Source organism: Crocodylus siamensis, chromosome 10, assembly GCF_052110815.1.
Source record: "Crocodylus siamensis isolate JL-2025a chromosome 10, ASM5211081v1, whole genome shotgun sequence".
Lineage (NCBI taxonomy): Eukaryota > Metazoa > Chordata > Crocodylia > Crocodylidae > Crocodylus > Crocodylus siamensis.
The window spans coordinates 12,861,383-12,883,783 of NC_143404.1; the positions used below are offsets into that span (position 1 = coordinate 12,861,383).

General features: G+C 43.8%; 1 protein-coding gene across 1 annotated transcript in view; it reads right to left on the minus strand.

Moving 5' to 3' along the window:
• Positions 1-22,401, minus strand: part of AFF4 (ALF transcription elongation factor 4) — a 79,433-nt gene that overhangs the window by 32,293 nt on the left and 24,739 nt on the right. The window contains 4 exon segments of the mRNA XM_090064518.1: positions 5,204-5,290; positions 5,808-5,852; positions 7,509-8,303; positions 12,348-12,474. Coding sequence (XP_089920644.1) covers positions 5,204-5,290; positions 5,808-5,852; positions 7,509-8,303; positions 12,348-12,470 — 1,050 coding nt within the window. The 5' untranslated portion in view covers positions 12,471-12,474.

A 22,401-nucleotide genomic window follows, 5' to 3' on the forward strand; every position in this document is an offset into this window, starting at 1 on the left:
ATAAGCATCAGATACTTCTCTGAAAACACACAGAAACACTGATTTTTATCTTTCACACTGATATACTGACTTTAAGTATGACAGTTTGCTATCTAGCTTCCTTTTCTTTCCCTGACCAAAGCTATCAGCTGGAAAGAATGGAAAACTGTCATCCAATATCCAGAAAGGGATCATAGGAAATTAGGCTGCTTAAACCAGGGGCAGGCAAAATGCGGCTGGGGGACCAGATGTGGCCCACCAGACCATTCTACCTGGCCCCATGGGGCCCCTAAAAAAATTCAGAAAATTAATATCATCTGCCCCAGGCTGCCGGTTATGTAGCCCTCGATAACTTGCCAAAGCTCAGCAAGTGGCCCTCCGCCTGAATTAATTGCCCACTCCTGGACTAAACCAAAGACCACGTGCAGGTGGTCCCAACCCTGGAATGGGTACAAGGAGTGTAACTTGCATACATTTTTACTCATATGTGCACTGCAAATACTACACATAATGTCTGCATACTTCTGCATCTGGGCACTGGGTATTTTATTGAAAGGGATATCATTTTAACTAAAATCCTAATCAAATCTGCCAGCAATATATTTTGATTCAGAGTACATTTCACTTTAATAAACTTGGACCAACAAAAGCACATGCTTTTATTTCCAAAGTTATTTCCAGCAATACCTTCTGGAGGATTATTCTGGAAGAAATGCAAGAGAAACAAAAGAAAGGAAGGAAACCATATTAATCTAACAGGAGTAATGGACTGGTCAGGATGGGTAGTGATAAGATTTAAGCAGGAAGCAAACTTCAGCCTGCACCAACATAAACTATGGCAAGGGCAAGCTGGGGAGTTGGATGGAGTAGGATGGGTTACTTAATTTTCACATTGGGGTTCCAATTTGGCTCTATTCCAGGTAAACAGCAACTGAAAGTGGCTGCCATTTAATGGCTATTCAAAAATGCACATTAAAAAAAAAAAAAAAAAAATCAGCGACTTCATTTCCACTTTTCAGACATTCCTTTTTCCATATCACTTACAGCAGCACAACCGACAGGATGCGTCAGAGATTGAACAAACCCCAAGACCACATTCCCACTTTTCGAGGCCTTTTAAGTTCAGAGTTCAGATACACTGGAATAGAAGCTACTAAGCCTGTTTTACAATTTGCTCTGGAGCAAGCAGACTTCAGTCTGAAACCAGAAATCCAGCAACTTTCCAGTCTCCAAAAATCTTTGTCTTTAAAGACATATTTTAAACACACCAATACTTTGGCTTTGGAGTCTGACTGTGGTCCACAGGAAGCCTGTGTAGACATAAGTAATAACTTCAACCCACACCCCCTGGCTCACAAAGTAACAGGGTAAATTTTCAGAATTTAGACATTTCAGCAATTAAATTACTGAAAAAATCTTGCCCAGGTTTCTTATCATGCATACCCCAGCAGAGGAATTCTAAGGACGTAAGTTTCATGCATTTTTTCCTGGCTTGAAGTCAGTGTTGCCTTTTTAAAATACCTTAGGGTGATAGTCAGGGCACTGGAATCCATTGTGTTAATGACTGTTCCCCCCAGAAAGACTCCCTGCCCCAACAATCTTGCAATATAAGCAGCTCAAGACTACTGAAATCAAGTTTCATGTGAGCCATACCAAGTGTCTGCGCACAAGAAGCATGCCATGGTACCCAACAGCCTATTATTTGCCCAGTATTTAAAGAGAGCGAGTCCTCTTAGGAGAGTAGAGTCTGATTGAAGTAAGCCACCGTCCTGTTTTGTTTTTTGCATTCCACTATGGTTTCAGGCTAAACAGGCCCATGGCTCACTAAGTTGCTGGAATTCTTGGAGGACGTTTCTGCCAAGAATGACAGGAGGTATAAGGCAGAGGAAATTATGGGCTTTGGATGTGGAGAGAGCATTTGACAAAGTTCCACTTCTAAGATGTGCAGTCATGGAATAAAAAAAGTTGGCTAAAATTCAGAAAACAGAGCTGCCATAAATGGAATTTTTTGCAAGTTGATTTTAAAAACACAGTCCAGGTTGATAAAGACCCAAAATATGTACCTACATTTTTGCTCTTATGCAAGGCTATAAAACACACACATGTACACCTACTACATCATCTCTTCTTGACCCCAAATGCTTCAGCATTTACGCTTTCCTCCTTTCTTCCCAAATCAAGTCAAATGCCCAGAAGCCAATCAATTTGTGAACAAACCTATCGTAAACTATGCCTACAATGTTGGAAAAACATATTCTGTACGGAAACCAACTTCCTTTTGAAGCAACTGTGTGATATTATACTATTTCAAATACTATGAAATATCTTTTAATGTTAAAAACACAATGAAAATTATTTTAGTTTCCCAGCTTTGTATTACTATTAGCCAATAAAGCTCTGATGAAAAGTATGTACAAGATTTAGATTATATTATGTCGGATAAGATCAATACATGTTAATGAAGTATGCATAATGAATCCATGGGACTTGTTTATGCCCCAGGAAGCAAGTTTGGGAATTGTGGAACATTTTTTTAAATTCCCACTGCACTGGGCAATATCAATCCACCTTGTTTGCTAACAACATGTTATCCAAATGGGATAATAATTCACGTATGGCTAACCCTAGAGTTGGAAGACCTATGAATAAACATGAGCTGAGCCCCATTCAGCTCTCTTCAGGAATGTGGGAGTTCTGTGGGTGAGCACTGACAGCATTTGGCTTGGAGCTGTTGGCAAACCACGTTTGCAAGACCTAATCAAAGCCCTTAAAAGGACCATGTTAACGAACTGCTTAAAGCAGCTCCATTAATCTTGGAAATTATATAAGAACACTCCTACTCAATTGCTTCCGCAAAAAAAGAAGGATATTAGTAATAGCCGTTTAAAGAAAAATGTTTCCCTTATGTTCAAGTACTAAAGACAATTTCATAAGAAATAAACTTCCTTCAAAAGGAAATTCAGTCTTCAAGAACACAGAATGCTGGGGCAATTAGATATGCTTATTCCATGCTTCATCTCTCTTCAATTTTCAAAGTAAAAACAAATTTTATCCACAGACAATGTTCTCCTGTTAAAGTAAACGAAGGCTATGAAGATGACAGTGCACCATCCACATGGTTACAAATTTTAAGCAGATTATCTATTTTAGCAGGAAAAAATTGGCAACGGTATGAATTTCTGAAAGAGAGAACTTCTTAAATACTTGACTCAACTATTCTGTATCAGAGATAACACTGCCTCATGCCACTGAACTAGTACTTTCTTCTGGAGATTGACAGGGATGCTCCAAAATGAATCTTCTTTCATTAAGGAAAAAATAGTGTAGTCCTTACGATTGTGGAGCTAACCTTTAAAATATGAACTGAAAGCAATTTATGCAGCCATGTACACTGAAACTACAGGCAAGCTGAAACCGTTCCAAACAACGGGCACACTACTCTATCCCATTTTAGGACTGATGCAAAATTATAACCTTAACATGGTTGGCTATTTCAGTTCTGGTCAATATACACATGAAACAAAAGCCGGGTAAATTCTACATAATCTACTCCAAGTGGGATCATGTTCTGGTAAGTATAACAATGCAACATACAACTGTCGTCCAGTTATAACAGTTTCATCTCCCTCTAGATTAAAGATATCCTTTCTTCAAATCACATTATGGTTTTTACTTTCATTCCTCCCTTCCACTCCCACAAGGAGTCACTGCAATCTGGATGCCTTAACTGTTTATTTCCATTACTTAATATGTTTGAATTTTTCACAAGCTTAAACTTAACTCTGTTTTTCCTGAGTTTAGATCCTTTGGTGATAACTACAGTATTGCTAAATTCTCAACATTAATTCCACGTTCATGTAGTTTGCATTTGGGAATTTCCTTGTTGTTTTTTTAACTAACAAAGTAACCAGATGATTTTTCTAATGATTTAAAGATATACATTAGCAAATAGAAATGCCTAAGATTTAACTTTAAAGGGTCAGATTTACCAGTATATGGCTCCTTTACCTTACTACAGAACAGCAACACGCAGACAGAATACATTGAAGAGCTTCCCTTTTCCCGCATTGACTACAAACAAACACATGCACTTCTCCTTCCTTGATTTTTCAATGATATCTGGTGCCCAAGTAGTTTATTTCTGTTTTTAACAGCAGACAGCAGTTTTGGCAGTTCTTTGTAACAGGACACTTCTTCTTCAGCCCATGCCAATAGAAAACAGCAGTCTTGTACAAAAAGTCAATAAAGATCTACTACTTCAAAAATGGTTACCATACTTCATTACCCCCTCTGGAACTGAAGCCTCAGTGGCCAGCTATCACATTCCCATGCTGCCCAAGGAGAAGTGAAGCCAGCCTCCTTTCAGCTAACATGTTGACTCATTAAGCTATCTGGGTCAGCACTTCAACTGGACTTCATCTTTTTTTTTGGTGCCACTGTAATGGCTGCCATTGTGGAAGTAGACGCATTTTAAACGCTTTTAAAAACTGTTATCTTGCTGCTTACTTGTAAAATAAAAAGTAATCTTACCGATGGACTTGTAAATTGTCAAAAACTCATTTTATGCCCAAACAGTAAGTATTGCAATTTTGGGGAGGATATTCTGTATTTTTAGCATTATACTCTTCATATATAACAAAGTCATATATCCCTTTTCAAGTTAAAAAACAAACAAACAAACAAAAAACCAAACAAACCCTCAACTACACTTAAAACAAGGGAAGGGTGAGCATTTGACTCTTAATGCTTTCATAATAAAGAAATAATGACTAACGGCTCAAATGATGATTCTGAAAAGTATAAATGTAGAGCATACTTTGTACTTTCAAGTATACCACAACAAAGGCCTGAGTTTATCAAACCATAGTGTGTATGGAAAATAAGAAAGCCTGGTGACTTGTTCCTTTCCAAAAGGCACTATAATTGAGTGAATAAAATATTCCAGGAATAAGGAAAGACTATAACCTGGAAAAAGTGCTAATTATTCCAGAGCAGAATGGACATGGCAAAAGAATGAGTCTGTGTTCCCCATGGGGGCTCCCATGTTGCAAACCCAAACTAGATTTTCAAACAAAGGGTAACAAATGTGCTGATAGACCTAGGAAACAGTATAGACATGGTTTTAACTAATAAGAGTATTAAAATCTTGTCTTCAAAAAAAGGTTCTCTGCTGTTAACACCCCTGAGCACTGGGTCATTAAGTAAACATTTGTCATCAACTGACCTTTGTTGGAAAAGGAAATTTTGAAGGTTCTGTTTTGCATGGTGTATGAATAGCAGTCAGCGGGGGAGGCCAAGAGTGGGTCATCTCCTGCAGCCAAGCCAAACAGCAAAGCCATCAGTTACAACAAATCAGACTCAACTTTTAAAACTTACTCCTTCCTGATTTTTTTTTTAACCTACATCAAAAAACACCAAGATTAGTGCCCCTTAAAACCTCCATTTTTTCCAGTTTTATATGCATTTGACTTTACTGCGAATAAATAATTTGACTCTCTATGTGTATAGCAAGCAAGGTTTTTTGCAGAGGACCGCAAATCTCTAAAATATGCATCTAAGGAAAGAGACAAGTAAAATACATTCAGGAATGAAACTGTGGAAAGGCAGAGGATTAAGTATTAAACTTTACTGGCTTTGAGGTTAAGAAAACTGCAGCAGACCTAGGGGTAAGCACTATATTCTTTACTAAAAATAATGCTTTTTTATGAAGTCAGATAGCTTAAGAGGTGCTCCTGGACAGCTGTTAATTTCCTTGTTTGCACACAGCTCTTAACAGTGCTTGTGTTTATTTAATACATTAGGTCATGAACCAGCAGAACAGAACTTACTTTTAGAATTTCATCGACGCAGCTCACATCGCCAGATGCTGATGCCTAGAAATCAAAGCTCAGGATTAATTGCTATATTTATGACTCTTAAGGCTTTTTTCCTCCCCTCAAGACAGAAGGGAAAAATAAGAGCGATGCTTGTTTGCAGTTCAGCACTTGATATACATCCAGATTCACTATGAAAAGACAACCTGCTAGACCAAAGAACCAGCAACAATTGTATAATGATCATTTCAGATTCATAGCAATCCCAAATGTCTTATGGTCTCAAGTCCCACCCAGCCATGAAAAGCAAAAACGGCATGAAAAAATAATGCCATTCTAATTCCTCAGCCCTAATGCTCACTTAAGTGTTAACACGATCTTAAACCAGTGACAGAAGAATAACAGGAGAAGCCCTAACTTTTAAACAGTTCCTGGAATAGGCCACTGACTATATCTGAATTAAAGTGAACAAAACAGCAAGATGTTGGAGCAAAGTAACAAGGCTGTAGACTCTGTTCTGGTGAGCTGCATTATGCAGTAACACTGTGTATATTAAAGGAGGGAGACATTTACACTAACATGACACAACTGTAGCTAATTAGGCCAGAAGGGAGAGAAGGGATTGAGCACCTCTTCTTATTTCATGGGAAAGAAATACATTTCATTACTTTGTATTTTATTCAACTACTTATTTCTTGATATAATGTTAGTCTCTCTCAGGCTATTGCTACTCTAGTAGCCAATGCAGTAGGTACAGTAACACCTTACCATGTTTTACACATTTCTTCCTCATATGGCTGTGCACAACCAAAGCACTCTCTTCTCCAAGAATGGTCAAATCACTGAAAGGTGTTTAACTGAATATGCTGTATGCATAGTAGTGTGACCGGTTCAAGTTTGAACTCAATTCAGCTCTTTTTTTTAAGAAAAAGTTTAGGTATGCCACATACAGCAACTACAACACTTCGAAAGAAAAACTGGCATGCCATTACCTACATCTGCCACATTTTAAAATGGCCCACGGTAAAGTCTACTGTTTCCTGGCAACTTGTCAGAAAGATCTATGAAATTGTAATTGCAAACAACACGGAAATGCACAATGTAAAAATGAGAAATGTACATGAGAGAAATGAAGGAAAAAAAGAACTAAAAAAGAACTCACTTCTGAATGAAAATGTGTGACTTTACTGCATGGAACATAAAATGCTTCAGTTTTCAGCGACATGCTTCATCTCTTTTGAGTAAAAAATTGGCCTATAAACTGGGCCTAGACCACTGGTGCTCAACCTGTAGCCTGTGGGCCAGATCCAGCCTACAAAAACATGTCATCCAGCCCAGGGGTCTCCCCAGAGGACTGGAAATTTGGTGGCTGGAGAGTGGAGGCAGTGCTGCTCACCTGGTGGCAAGTTTCCAGACCCATGGGGAACTTTGTGGACCAGATAATGCAGCCTTAGGCACTAGACTGTGCTGGCACACGGGGTCAGGCCAGCACACAGTTGGATCTGGTGAATGAGGTCAGGCAAGCACACCAGACCTCACCCGCAGAAGGACCCTATGCTGGACCCGCAAGCTGACACTGCATGCAGGATCAAGTCCACGGACCAGCCCCACACCACTGGCCTGAACAAATTAGGTATCTGAACTCCCTCAGGCTCTTCTGAAAATCCCACCCACAGACACCTGAAATGAAAACCCAACAACTTGCTACCAACTTACCTCTAGTGGTTGAGACGGTATTTTCAGCTTGGTTAGATGCGCTTTGCTGCTAGGCTTCAGCTCACTCATGTTGTTGCTATGGGTCTGGCTACTGTAGTGTTCTGAAGGTAACTTTGGTTCCATGGACTCCTGTCCATCCATGGGCCTTACGTAGGCAGTGGGCTTCTGCAACATTGAACTTGACTTGGACATTAGCGAAGGTGGGAAAGACTGGTTAGAGTGCTGCCCACTTGAAAACGAAGGTACACGGGAGGGAGAGTCCCAGTTGGCATCAGAATCACGTGGAGATTTTGAACGCTGATGTTCCTTATTATGATGATCACTTCCATGAGACCTGGAATGGCTGGAACTCAATGAAGAAACAGCAGGTGGTTTTCCAGGGCTGGAAGAACGGGATTTTGAGTGTTCTGATCCATGCTGGCCTTTTTTGCGGCTGCTACTGCTACCACCGTATGAGTCACGATCATGTCTCTGGCCACTACTGCTAGTGTTATTGCCACTGCCACGCTGACTACTGTGTCCACTCTGTAAACCTGAGGACCGTTTCTGAGATTGGGAGGAAGTGCTAGGTGCTGGTCCTACAGGAGTCCATTTGTTGCTCTGATGAGAGCTAGTACTGTGTCTCTGCTCACCAAAGAAACTTTGGTTTGATTTTTCATCTGGGGTTGATGGTACTGTTGGCTTGGGAATCCCAACAGGCTTTTGCACAGATCTGTCTCCTATAAGATCGTTCATTTCATCATAATTCCCAAGCATACTCTGAATACGACTAGATAGTTTATCTTCTTTGCTGGTCTGTACAAGGCATAACAGAAACAAGATATGAAATGTATTTATTTTTTAAATCACAACTGCAAGTGCAGTCAGTTCACTTGATTAAAAACTAATCAAGGCTAAGAACTCCATAAGCATTCTAGTTTGTACTGCAGAGTCTATAAACAGTACCCTACCAAACACGTCTTTAAAAAAAAAAAAAATCTTATACTCTCTTATAAATGTAAACACATTAAGAAAATAGTAGCAAATTATTAACACTGCTTTGGAGCTTTTCATCAGCAGATTTCCACCAAGCACTTTATAAAGTTAGTCAGTATTAAAATGAAATTGGGGGGCTTACTCAGGGAAAACTGGCACAGGGAAATGAAATGACTTGCCTAGGATCACCCAGAAGAGCAAAGGCAGTTAGGAACAGAGCCCAGATCTAAGGAATCCCATTGCAGGGCTCTCACAACTGGGCTACACCACCCATAGGCCATCACAGAAAGGAGGTGGAATTTTCAAATTTGGGAAATGGCAGCAGAAACCCAACTCCCACTGGTGACCGAAATCCTAGTACAAATAGCTTAGAAATGTTCTATTTAAAGACTCCACAGACTGTGTTGTTAGTCCTTTCTGATGGCTAGAATTGATAGCCTGATTTCATAATTTATTCAGAATCTTCATTTCTTTCATCTCTCCTCATCTTTCTACATACTGTATCTTTTTAAGATTAAAATGACAGTAGGATAAAACCAGCTTCCCATTTGACTGTGCACCTGTAACAAAGAAACTGTTAGTAAGCTAATAAAATAGTATATTCAGTCAAGTTTGATAGTTGCCATAGCTTCCTTTGAGGAAACAATGGTAGCTAGATCAGTGATTCTCAGCCACGGGACCTGGGCACCGTGAGGTGTCTTGAGATCCTTTCAAGGGTGCTGTGGGGTGCCACACAATGTTAGCACTGTTAGGCACGCAAATAAAATTCACAACATAAACCCAGAGATTTCAAACAGGAATCCAGCATCAAAAACATTTTGACCTATTGTGAGCTTTCCAAGTTCTTTGCAACAAAATAACTGCTCTATTATTTTTCGGTAGTTAAAAGAGAGTGAAAACTAAGGGCTGGAATTTTCCGAGCGTCTTGACCCTAAAAAAGTTGAGAACCACTAAGCCACATTATAGATACAGTTCTGTAAAGCACCACATAAATACAGAATACATCTACATAATGTAATGGTAAAGTCTTCAACCCAACCCCAGAAAACACAATCACAAAGACAATACGAGATGTGTCAAGCATCAATGCAAAATTTTGCCTTATGTCCTGGAATCGACTAATGGCACCCAAAACAAACCTCGGCTATTAACAGAAGGCTAATTTGGCTGCATTCGTTAAGGATTGATTGTTTATCAAATAGGTAAAATGGAGAATGTAGACTCATGTTTGTATATATTTGGTGCACCCTTAGAAGCAGCCCTCTAAACTCCTCACTGAAGTAGATCTTTCTCTTATGGTTTCCCCTTTAAATGTCACAGTGCCACCCTTCCTTTAGGAAAGAAGGAAATAGGACTCCATGTTCTAAAGATTTATGACAGAAACTCCTACCAATAAAAAGAGCAAAAAAGTTTTAAACTGGGCCACTCACCACACTTACTTTGATAGCCTGTGGGAAGCAATCTAAAGCAGCTTAATTAACTACAGTTTGTGTATATGTGACACTTAATATGCGTTCCTTGAAATAGCAGAGAAAACCATAAAGTTTCCATTAAACAGTTGTTATTAGCTACACACATATAGTAAGCTATACCAATAAGTTAGACAATTAAGGGAATAGAAACAAATAGAAAGTCTAAAAAGTTTTATGGTAATGTTTAAAAATCCTGCTCACAAAACTCTACAGGCTAGTGATTCTCAACTGAGGTGCCAGCACACCCTGATGTGCTGTGAGACCCTTTGAAGGGTGCTGATGAGGTGCACTCAAACTCAGACTCTTCTTTGCCTTATCACTCCCCCACCTCTACTGCCCAGCCCCTCTGCAAGGAGGTAAACACTGTAATAAATAAATAAGTTTTGTGAACTGAGCTCTCCCACGTTCAAAAAGTTATGGAGGGGTGCCCTGTGTCTAATGATGGGTACCTTTCAGCCAAAGAGGTCAGGAACCATTGCTTTAGACTCCCTATGAAATGAAAAGTGTGGAAGCATTGCAGGCCACCCACAGAAGTGGAGTTAGCACTTTAAAGAAATGAGTATTTTATTTACGCACTTTTTATAGCCCAGCATCTCTCACTCTGGGGGAAAAAAATGGGCCCAATACACTCTTGAATGAATGAAGAGTGTATAGCCAGTTTCTAGTCAGTATTCTGCACAGTTCTGCAGTGTCAGCAATAAACAGAGCAGAAATTTTGTTCAAAGAAAAAAAACCTGCCCATCGGAATCACAAATCTGGAACTGGGGTCAGATTTGATATTAGTTTGTCCCCAAGTACACAAGTTCCATATGAGATAGTTCTAGACCAGGGTTGGGAAAATCTGGCCTGCCAAGCCATTCTATGCGGCCCATGGGGCCTCTCAAAATATTAGTAAATTAATATTTATTTGCTCCTGGCTGCCTGTCAAAGCTGACAGGAGCCAGGGATAGTAGGACCCAGGGGGAGTCCTCAGCAGGACTGAGCAGCCCAGCCCTGCCCCACTCTCAATCCTTTCACTCTTTTCCTGCCCCAGCCCTGCTCCAGCACCATGTGCCTCCCAGCTGTATTGCCAGTTGGGGAGCACAGGGCCCCTCTGGTACATGTGTAGGCAGGGGCAGAGAGTATGTGCATGTAGGCAGGGGCAGCATGTCTGCGCATGTGTTCATAAGGAGAGTCCCACATGCACACCCCTCCATACACATGTACTCGCACCTCTCCCCCAGCTCTGCCATACACACAGGTGTCCACACTCCAGCCACCCTCCCCCCCACACAAACTCCATACCCACCCTCCCAAGGCCCCCCACAAACCTATATGTACCTCCCACAATATACAAGAGTAAGCCTTCATTTTAAGCTATTGTGCAATAACCTCTGCGTACACTACACAAACGCATGTAAATCAAGACAAAAATATTTTTTGAAATCAAAGTAATGAATGTTGTCAATGCTGGCTTTTTAGAATATAATTTGGTATTTTTTGGTTCCGAGATGGCAAAACTCCTTGCTGAAAGGAGTACTTCTGGGGGAAAGGGAGAGACTTCTGGTGGCAAAAGTCAGGAGTTAGGGGGCGGGACTTCTGGTCACAAGATGGTGACCAGGGGGCGGGGCACCTGTCAAGGGGCAGGACTTACCATGCAGCCCTCAACCACTTGCCAAAACTTGGTAAGCAGCTCTCCACCCAAAATAATTGCCCACCCCTGCTCTAGACTTATAGCGAACATCTGAACAATAATATCAAATCACCTAAAATGGTTACCAGAAGACTAGACACATAAGCTTTAAAAAAAAAGTAAGTATCTAACTGATTTCCTAGGATATTTCTCCAACAGTTCCTTAAAACCTAGAAAAAAGTCATACCGTCTTATGAGTACAATTTGTTTTTCCCATTAATTATACTGGTACAAATCCTATTGCGGACACAATTTTACCAGTATAAATGTGTTCACTAGTAAAGATATATACTTTTACTTCTCAAACCAGAAAAGGCTGTATGAACTCTGTTATAATAACTTTATCCATAATAGAGGGGTTTTGCCACTTTAATATCACTGGCCTATTACAACAGGCAACATTTAGTGTAGCAAGACTCAATTCTCATTTCCTCAGCTAATTGCTATGGTTGCATTAAAACAATGAATGAATTAAAAACCTGAAGTCACTGTAGTAGTGTAGTAGCTCATTTCATTCCTTCAAATAAAGCAACATCTTGAGTGATCTATTAGCTCTGCTACCTAGTAACCTTCCACCTTCATTTTTAAACCCTGTTTCTGTACACAAGAATTGTGCACCAAATAATGCAGTCTAAAAAAAAGAAAGGCTACCATCAGTCAATTGAATATGGCTTTGCTACAAAAAAAAAACTGCATTGTTTTAGAACTGCAGAAACTCACAACTTTATAAGGTTCAGCAAAGAGAGGAGAGTTTGGTGGAAAGGCTTCTTCGCCCTGTTGAATTTCTTGATTTCGCCTTTCCCTTTCTTTCATACGCAGCACATTCCGGTCTTCACGGTTCATGTTGCTACAATAGAAACATAATTTCTGATCACAGAAAGGAAATAAAGAAGGAAAAAAGAGCTGGTGTCACTGTGTTTGGTATGACAACAGAATAATTCAACTGAAGGACCCTGGTTCTACATAGGGGATATCCAAATTGAGGTGTTTCCTTTATTAAAAGCAGCTGACATCTACAGGTAAGTTGGTTATATATCCATCATCAGCAAACAGCTTTTATCTGTAACACTGAAGGAGATCACAAAAAATCAAACAGAAAAATTAATATAGAATCCCACGGTAAACCCCTATTCCTGCAACCCTTTTGACCTCTGCAGTAATTTAAAACAAGTAGCTGACTTCAAAAAACAAGAACTCCCACATCCCTCCCTCCATCCACACACACAGGCGCTAGGACAAGGATTCTCAACCAGAGTGACAATAACAACAGGTCTAGGAGCATCCAGCTGTAATTCACAGTTAAAACCTGCCACTGCTTTTTCCTCTTTTCCCAACTGTTTCTACAAACAATAAATCCCCGACTCCCTTTTACCTTTTCCCATACCCAACGCTTGATCTCTACTTTTTTTTTTTTTAACATTACTTCCTCTCCTCCCTCCCACAAAGGTTTTATGCACCCTCTCCCTGCACTTTGAATTCAGCTTTGCTGTTGTTACCAGGATCTTCAAAAATGACATGTCTACTGCAAACAATTATTTCAGTTGACACCTCAGTTACAGTAATACTGCCACTTTTCATCCATTGTACCATCATACCAAATCTGTAAGCACTGATCAATATGGATTAAGATGACATTTTCACTTTTAAAAACAAGCGAATTACCAGTTACCCTATATGAACAAGAACATTAAAGCCAACCAAAGATATAACTGGTCTAAAAATCCTCCACTTGAGCCTGACAAAGCACTAGGCCTAGATGTAATTGGGAAACTAAACTAAGAATCAGAGGGCAATACCATCTTATGTGCACTGAATTTTAACATGCCAGGAAGTTTAAATTAGAGGTGTACCAATACATTAGACTGATATTGGATTGGCACCAATATAAAGAAAATTGATTGCATCAGAAATTAGCCAACTGTGGCCGATAATTTGGCTGATAAATGCCTGGGCGGCGAGAAGCACAGCCCAGCAGCTTGGAATACCTCTTGTAAGTCTGTTGCAGTAAAAGGAGAGGGAGAAAAGAAAGGGGAGGGAGCAGCAGATCCACACACCCCATAGTGAGGGAGGGAGTGGGACAGGGGCAGATGCTGCCCAGCTGCGGTGGGGTAGGTAGCAGGACAGAGCTGTGGCTCATCCAGGGGGTGGCTCCTGCCGCTGTGCACACCCCAGGAGGGCATGGCGGTAAGGGGAGGGTGGTCTGCAGCTGCAGGCTGGGGCCGTGCCAGGCTCTTCCTGGCGCGTTTCGGGGGTTGGATGAGAGCTTGGACCAGGGAGGGGGGTCAGGGCAGGTGGCAGTGGAGTTGGGAGCAGGGGCTACGGCAAAATTTGGGGTGATTGCAGCCCCACCGCACAGCCCCTCTCCCAGCACCACCACCACCTGCCCTGAGTGCAGCCTGGAAGAGCCCAGCGCAGCCCCAGCCTCAGCCTGAGCCTGCCCTGCCAGATCCGGGGGCACAAAGCCGCCCCTCCATGCCATCCTGGGGCGCGCAGTGGCAGGAGCTGCCCCTCCTTCCCCGCAGCCATGGCTTCATCCCAGCTGGGCAGCTCCTGTCTCAGCCCCTTCCCCAGCCCCACTCCCTCTCTAAACGCAGGAGCCCTGATCTGCCCCCCCTCCCCGAAGCCCCTTCCCACCCCTTCCACCACAACAGACTTACCAGTTGCATGTAGCTTCATCAGGAATCAGACCAGTATCAGCCAATATGCCTCCTTAAAAATCAGATATCAGTATCAGCACCCAAAATCACTATCAGTGCATCCCTAGTTTAAATCAACACAATTATCTCATATTAAATCTGACATGTTCTTTAAAGTCAAATATGAAATAAACTTTCACTGAAAGACTGTAGTTTAATATGATAAAAGACTATATGAATTCAAGGGATTATTATTTGCATGTCATATTTAGATAATGAAATATTTTCAAAATGCTTGCCGAAGCACGTTTGAAATCTAAACAATAAAACTATTGTCCTATTCTAAGTAAGGATGTGAAAGCTTAAATGATTAATTGTTTAACCGGTAAGTGCAGTGATAACCAGTTAGCTTACCAGTTATCATTTAGCTCTAGGCAAATCCAAGTCTAGCAGGGAAGGGGGGGGAAAGACAGACAGACATTCATTCAAAAAGCCTGAGCCTGAATTGATTCAGTCTTTGCAGGTTAGTCTAACCTCCAACGTTTGAACCGATTTGGAGGTGGATAGACATTCCCTTTGCATTCCAGAAATGCAGGCACATGCCTGTGGTGATTCAGGCTAGAAGCCAGGAGGTGCTAAAGCAGCCCTCCATTCCCTTTTACAGTGCTGAGCTGAGGGGGGCAAGGCCAGGCCCAGGCAGGATGCTCCGATTAGGGAGGGGGTTCCTTAATCAGAGTGTCCTGCCTTTATCAGCTCTGTTATTGGTATTTAGCACCCCATCAGAAAACAAGATTTGTCTCATCAGTTCAAGCTCTTCTTAAATAGCTTTTTCCAAGCTACCTGTTGATTAGCTCCAAAAAGCCCTAAGCAGACAGTGTCCTGTCTGCTTTGCACAAACACCTTTCAGCATTACCTTGCATACCACATGCTGGCTACAGTCTGTGCCGTGAGAGGGACAGGAGGGATCTCTGCTTGAGCAGCAAGTGGGGGGAGGGAGCAGGGGAAGCCAGGCAGACACTGCTGAGCCTGCAAACCTCTCCTGGAGGTGCAGCAACAGAACAGAGGGGAGGGGCCAGCCCAGCTCTCTGGAACAGAAAGTCTAGCCCAGCTGAGAAAGCATGCCTGGATCCTAGGGGACTCTGGTTTAACTTAAAGCAGGAAGGGGTGTGGGACAGACAGTGCATAAACTGGTTTGACCCAAATTAGTTAAGTCTGATACTACATTCAACCGAATTTATCCCAAACTGGTTTCAGCTATTTTCAAACTGATTCATGTGCACTGAATGTCTGTTCTGTTACAGGTTTAAACCAGTTTCTAATTACTTGTCCCTAGCCAGGGTGCCCCAGTGAGAATCAAAAGGCAGCAGGGCAGGCTGAAGACAGGGAGGGAGCAACCAGGAAAAGGAGAGAAGGAGGGGGACTAGTACCTATAGCTTAAGAGGAAAACAGCCTAATGACCCATCAAATTCAACAATTATCTGCTGGTTCACAGATGCCCTCTCCCTCCCAGCACAGGGTTTCACATGGGCTGTGTTGGCTGGCTGAGCTTAACTTCTCCAGCCCTCCCCACAGTAAAAGGGCCTTGGGGGCAGGGAGCAGTTCCCAGCAGCAGCTCTGCTGGAGCTGGTATATTATTGGTTAAACCACTTAACCCAGGGGTGGGCAAAATACAGCCCAGGGGCTGCATCCAGCCTGCTAGGCCATTCTATCTGGCCCATGGGGCCCCTAAAAAAATGTAGAAAATTAATATGTATTCATCTGTCCTTGGTTCCTGTCACAGATGACAGGAGCCAGGGGCAGTAGGACCCAGAGGAAGCCCCAGCAGGCTCCTGCAACAGCAGGGCCCCCCAACCCCACCCCCTCAGCCAGAAGCCCCATGGCCCGCACTACCTGCTGCAGCTGCTCGCAGCCCACACAGGGCTGTCCTAAGTAGGCACCCCAATGCAGGCTGTTAGCAGCTGCAGCACAGGGTTCCAGCCACAAAGCAGGGGAGGGGTTACTTTTCCCTGCATTCAGCACCAGCTTGTAACCCACCCCTGCTGCCAGCCTGGGCCCCATGCCAGCTCCAGGCTCACCCAACAGGGCTGCGCTGCAGTGGGAGCAGCTGCAGCCCTCCCACTTGCCGTGCCAGGCAATGTTTGCTGCTGCCCACCTGGAGCTCCCATGCTGGGCAGCACAGAGTGCTGCAGCCTACCACGGCACGAGCAGCAGCAAACACTGCCCAGCACAGCAAGCACGGGGGGCCACTTTCCTCCAGGCTGAGCAGTTGCTGCTGCCACAACGCAGCCCCAACAGGCAAGCCCAGAGCCTGCACAGGGCCCAGGCTGGCAGCAGGGGCGGGTTACAAGCTGTTGCTGAGTGTGGGGAAAAGCGTCCCCTCCCCAGCGCCCCATGCTACAGCTGCTCACAGCCTGTGTCTGCTCAGGACAGCCCCACGCAAGCTGCAAGCAGCTGCAGCAAGGAGCACCAGCCATGGGGTAGCTTTTCCCCCCCACACTCAGCACTATCTTGTTCCTTGCTGGCAGATGCGGGGTTGGGGCTGTGCACTACCCCCTGCCTGTACCGCAGGGCTGGGGGGGGCATTGGGAATGAGTGGGTGCAGGAACCAGCAGGAGCATGGGGCCTACACCAGTGTCCCAGGGCCAATGCTGGCAGGGCCCAGAGCACGGCAGCAGGAGTACAGGGTCCCGGGCAGTAGGGGCTCTATGGAGCCAAGCCAGCTCCCCCCTCTCCCTGTTGGTGCAGCCGAGCCGGGCTCTACAGACCCCTGCCAGCCTGCACCCTGCTCTGGGCCCTGCCGGTGCTGGGGCCAATGTCCCAGGGCCAAGGCACCCATCAAGGGGCAGGGCTACCCATGCAGCCCTCAACAGCTTGCCAAAACTGGGTAAGTGGCCCTCTGCCCAAAATAATTGCCTGCCCCTCGCTTAACCAATATAATTAGAGGAGATTAAACAAATATTTTTAAATTATATTTACACCTCTAATTCTAAATAAATGAGTAAACCTCAATCTCTACCACTCCAACTTGTAAATATTTATTTTATTTTACATTTACTCTCAATTTCTCATATGCATTTGGCTTAATTTTCCCATACACTAAATCAGGGATTTTCAACCTTTTTAAACTATGTATCCACGGTGGCTAGATACCAAGTTGGGGGGGGGGGGGAGTTGCACACCTGGACACAGACCAGGGAGGCAGGATGGAGTGCTGCCACCTCCCAGGAGCAGGGACAAGGGAGGGAAGCTCACCGAGCTGCGGTGAAGGCAGCAGTGCACCTTTGTGGGGTGGGGAAGCTGGTGGTGCATGCCCCCTGGGCTGGTGTGTGGTGGTGGTAGCCACCTCATGCGCACTTCCCCACTCCGCAGAGGGGCGCCACTGCCCTCACCCTGACCTGCCCCTGCTCCTGGGAGACGGCAGCACTCTGTCCCCTCCTGTCCATGTGTACCCCCTAGGACTGGTCCAGGTACCCCCAGGGATACGCATGCCCCTGGTTGACAACCCCTGCACTAAACTATATGCAAGGAATTTAATAAATGATAGAAGTCAGTTAGATGCACAATATAAGGCAGTGTTCTCCAACCTTTTTAAGATGAAGATCACTTTTGGAAGTAAAGGGGCAACCCAGGATCTACTGTGCCCCTCCCGACCCCTACCCCTCGCCCAGCAGGCCACTTTGTGGGAGAGGGAAGAGGGTGCAACTGAGGCCCCCCGTGGTGAAGGAAGGAGTGGGGTAGGGGCAGAGGCAGGGATAAGTGAAACCCTGGCCTGCCTGGGTGGTGGAAGGATCAGAGCCCAGGGTGGCTCACCCAGGTGCACTGGGATGGGGGCGGTCCTGCCATTGCATGCAACCCAGAAGAGCCCCAGGGATCATGCACCCCCCTGATCTGCGCACAGGGTGGAAGTGACTGCAGGTTGGGAGTGTGGGGTACTGGCAGAGCTGGGGTGGGTGAGTGGGGGCTGTTGGACTGGCATGAGAGGCATCAGCAGCGCTGATGGTAGGGGGCAGGGGCTTGCAAGTGAGGGGCAGAAGCAGGGCATGGGCATATCACTGTCCCCTCCCCATCAACCATGCCCTGCCCCCTCTCATCCCCTGTCCTCCCAGCTCAGATGAGCCAACTGTTCCAGGGCCATAAGCACCCCACTGCTGGGCCAAGGCCTGTCTCCTGCCTGGCTGGCGCCAGGCTGCTCCCACCCAAATGCTGAGACAATCAGTTTGTCTAAAGCAGTGGGGGAGAGGGGGCTCCCGCCGCTGGGCTCAGCCTCATCCTCTGCCCGCCAGTCAGTGAGACAATAGGCCCATCCATGGGGAGGGCCAGCAGTGGGAGCCCCCACCCCACGCAGCCCCAGACAAGCCAACCGCCCCAGCCCTGATGCCCTGATCAGGCTGCAGCAACAGCCTGATCAGGGCCCAGGCTGCTGCTGCAGGCTGGGGGCGCACTGAGCTATGTTCCACAGGGGGAGGGGGGGCTGGGTGTGGCTATACTTGGGGGTGTGCAAGTGCTAGGAGGGGAACTGCAGCCACCTGACCCCTCCTACCAGCACCACCATGCGCCCTGAGCACAGTATGGTCCAGCCCCCACCACAGCCCTGGCCCCAGTCCCAGCCCATAGCAGCAGCCCACCCTGCCCTGCGTACAGATCATGGGGCAGACACCTCCTGTACCCTCCCAGCTCAGTCTTCCTACCCCCCTGGGGCCCCACTTACCTGACCCCTTGCTCCTGTCTCTGCCCTGCTCCCTCCCTCACTGCATGGGCCTCAATCTGGACCCCACCCCTTCTTCCCCACTTGCTGGTCGGGGGAGGGATTCAGCCCCCCCAGCCTCAGATCAACTCTGAGTCTTCAGGATTGACCAGTCAATCATGATCAACTGGGTGGTGACCACTGGTATAGGGTTTGTTAGACAATGTAGTGGAAATGCCCAATTAAAAACAAAAATACTTGACAAGTTTTGCTTGTACTTTTATATTTCCTTGCAGTGCCTGTAAATATGAATGTAACAAATGTGTTCATTCAAGACATGTCCTGATAAGCATATTGTTCTTGCTTACATGGACTGATATTATTCAAAGAGATTAGCTTGTGTTAAAGTCCAATTTAATGAACATTAAAAGAGAGCATTTTTATTCAAGGTTAGTGTTTATTATTTCCCAAGACTGAGCCAGACTTCTAAAGTGGAACCTGGAACAAACTAATTTATTTAGATTGTTCCTGACCAGTAAGAAGAAATAAAAAAAGGTAATTTTTTTTTTTTTTAAACGGGTAGAACACAGAACATGTATTTGATGCTCTGAAGCACATTCTACCCAGACTATGTATATAGAGTTGCCACCAAAGATTCTCATTTTGGGCAAGTATCCTGCCCTCCCAGAGAAGTACCCGACACAGAACAAAACCATTACAAACATTCTTCTTGGTATGTCAGATTTAATTATACAGACCCTTCAGTTTAAACTACACAGAACAGATGCATTTATTTCTATGCCTGTTCATTAACAAATGCAAATTTAGATTAAGCAATTATTTTAGCTTTACTTTTTAGTGCTCATTTGACACTAACGTACCCATAAGGGGACTCTATGAATGCCTATAACATGTAAACATACACAACAATCTAGACACCCATAAAAAGTATTAATGCTGATGTTAATGCTTCAAATATTTAACAATGTGTGCAAAATTAGATCAACTTTTTTATGTTTTCACTTTTTCAAGGACAAAGATCTATAGTAACTAGTATAAATATTTGGACTAAGTGGTTGGAATAGTGTAACTGCACTGAAGGGCTGCTGAATTTTAATATCATCATACAAAAAGGACTATAAATGTGGAAACCTTGCTTTGGGAATCGAGTGATATCTCATTTCAGGACAAAATGAGTTAATCTAACTTTGTCATCTCTAATTGCCAGAGCTACACTAACATGTTAAGAAAACATTAACTGCATTACTCTCCCCTTTGCCTTACAAATTACAGTACATGATCAACTTTCTCCTGGGTGGTCATCAGAATTGCATGCATTTGTCTAAAGCCAACAGTTTAAATGGGATTCAAAATTAGATTGTTTTTATATACAGCATAAAACAGTGAAAGCCCATCGAGAGCTTTCAATGCACTGGAACCATTTAAATCACCAAGTTCTCACACTGGTATTATGTAAATAAAGGAAGCTATAGGCTACTGGCTTGGTGAGTTTTCATAACTATGGAAGTTACTCCAGCCAGAGCACTGCTCGAACAATCGGCAAATTCTACAGCTGTGATCCGTAAACAGAAATTAGATACTTACTGCTCTTGAGCTTAGGCATCAAAGGCTCTAGAGAAAATTACTGGGACTTGGCCATTAAATGAGTGCTGTGACCTACTTGACTTCCATAGCTTTCTTTGGGCACAAGCTCACTCAATATCAAATTATAAAATTCTCACTGATTTTTCAGAAATCCATTACACAGCATGAAAACACTTGATCTAAAGTAAGTACTCAGTGTTACCAACTCTCTCAGTATTTTCACAAGTTACAAGATTTCAGACAGTACTAGCATGAGACCTCTACCTCTGCCATGAATTTCAATCACACCTCCAGAATCATCTGATCGCTTATTTGCTGCACTTCCCTGCCTCTGGGAAAAGAGCAGCCAATCAGTATGATCTGTCAATTAAGGCACCGCTGACCGTCTAATTTGTGACCTCTGAATGATCCAAAGGGACAGTTCCACAAAGTAGACGTGGACATAATTACATGCTCCTTAACTGGTGAAATGAGGCTTAGTTAAATCCCTGCTTTCAGTTAATAAAGGAGCATAGTTTTCTTAGAAGTGTAATGTGCAATAATAGGACTGGGACAGCCTCTCTTGAGCTTCCTCCACTAGTCAATGCGCGTCACATAGGGCAAGATATTCTGGCAACTGTACCTCTTGAATGGCAGTGGAGGGGAACCCCCCCACCCTTTTTTTTTGGCTGCTGAAGCTCATGTCAAGAGGGTAAAAGACCGGTTCTGTAGCAAAAAAATAGGGTTGATTTTGCCCCCCAACAGCAGCTAAATCTACTGCTCCTCTATAAAACTACAATTCCCAGAATGCCTTCTGCTCCATTACACACAATGCCTACCCACCGCAATGTGCAGTTGGGAAATGCAAGAATAGCTAATGGCAGAGGGAGGCACAGCTTCCACCTCCTTAGGCTGTACCTGGGGTATGTGCCCCGATGGCTCACTCTCAAGTTACACTACTGAGTTTTCTCTTGGTAGCAGTGCTTAAAAAGCAAATGTATTGTATCAGATTGCACTAGGAAAACAAAGGTAAGGAAAGCAAGTACAAATACTTTCTGAAATGGTTTGGCAGGTACTCTCCTGTTGCTCATCCTGCATCTGGTAGCCACCCAAAAAGAAGTGTGCCAAAACAAGTCACACAGGTAAATCTCAAGTAATACAAACTCTTGGTATTCATGCTTGAATAAGTACCTTTCTAGCCACCAATTTTATAATGATCAGAACAAAGTAGAGACAAAGCAGGAACAAGGTTTTTCTCAGGATGCTCTCATCACAGATCTAAATACTACGGAGTAGGACTGTCAGGCTCTTCTTGCCATGTCTCCCAACCCATCCACCTACCACAAGGATCAAAGATCATCCTATGAGAATCCATCCCTCCATCAAACCCTCTCACTAAAAGCAGAATTACACCATCTTGTTAGACACCCTGAAGCTACCAGCAAAGGCATACAAACTAACAATAAAATGGATTAAAAACAACTTCTAGGGCTGAAAGTGTAGTATTTTATGAGAAGCCTGATATTAAGTTACATGCACAGGTTAAAATGCTGCTCTAGTTGTTTACAATAAGTGCTCCCATAAAAACAGTCATAAAAAATGAGCTGCAAAATTCATGTATATGGGGATGTGTTTTGGAGGAGCTGGGAGATAAATGCTACAGAATAAGAAAAGTAAATGAATTAAACTCTTACACAAAGTTCCAACTGAAGGATATTCAGTATAGATCTACTTCTGAAAGCACAGACTAAGACCAATCCTGAGCATCTCCACAAAATGATTTAGGGCAACCTTTTACAAGAACCTTCCCCATTAATTAAGGCTGAAGAACACCACATATAATTTTATACAGATCACGGTGGGAGAAAAA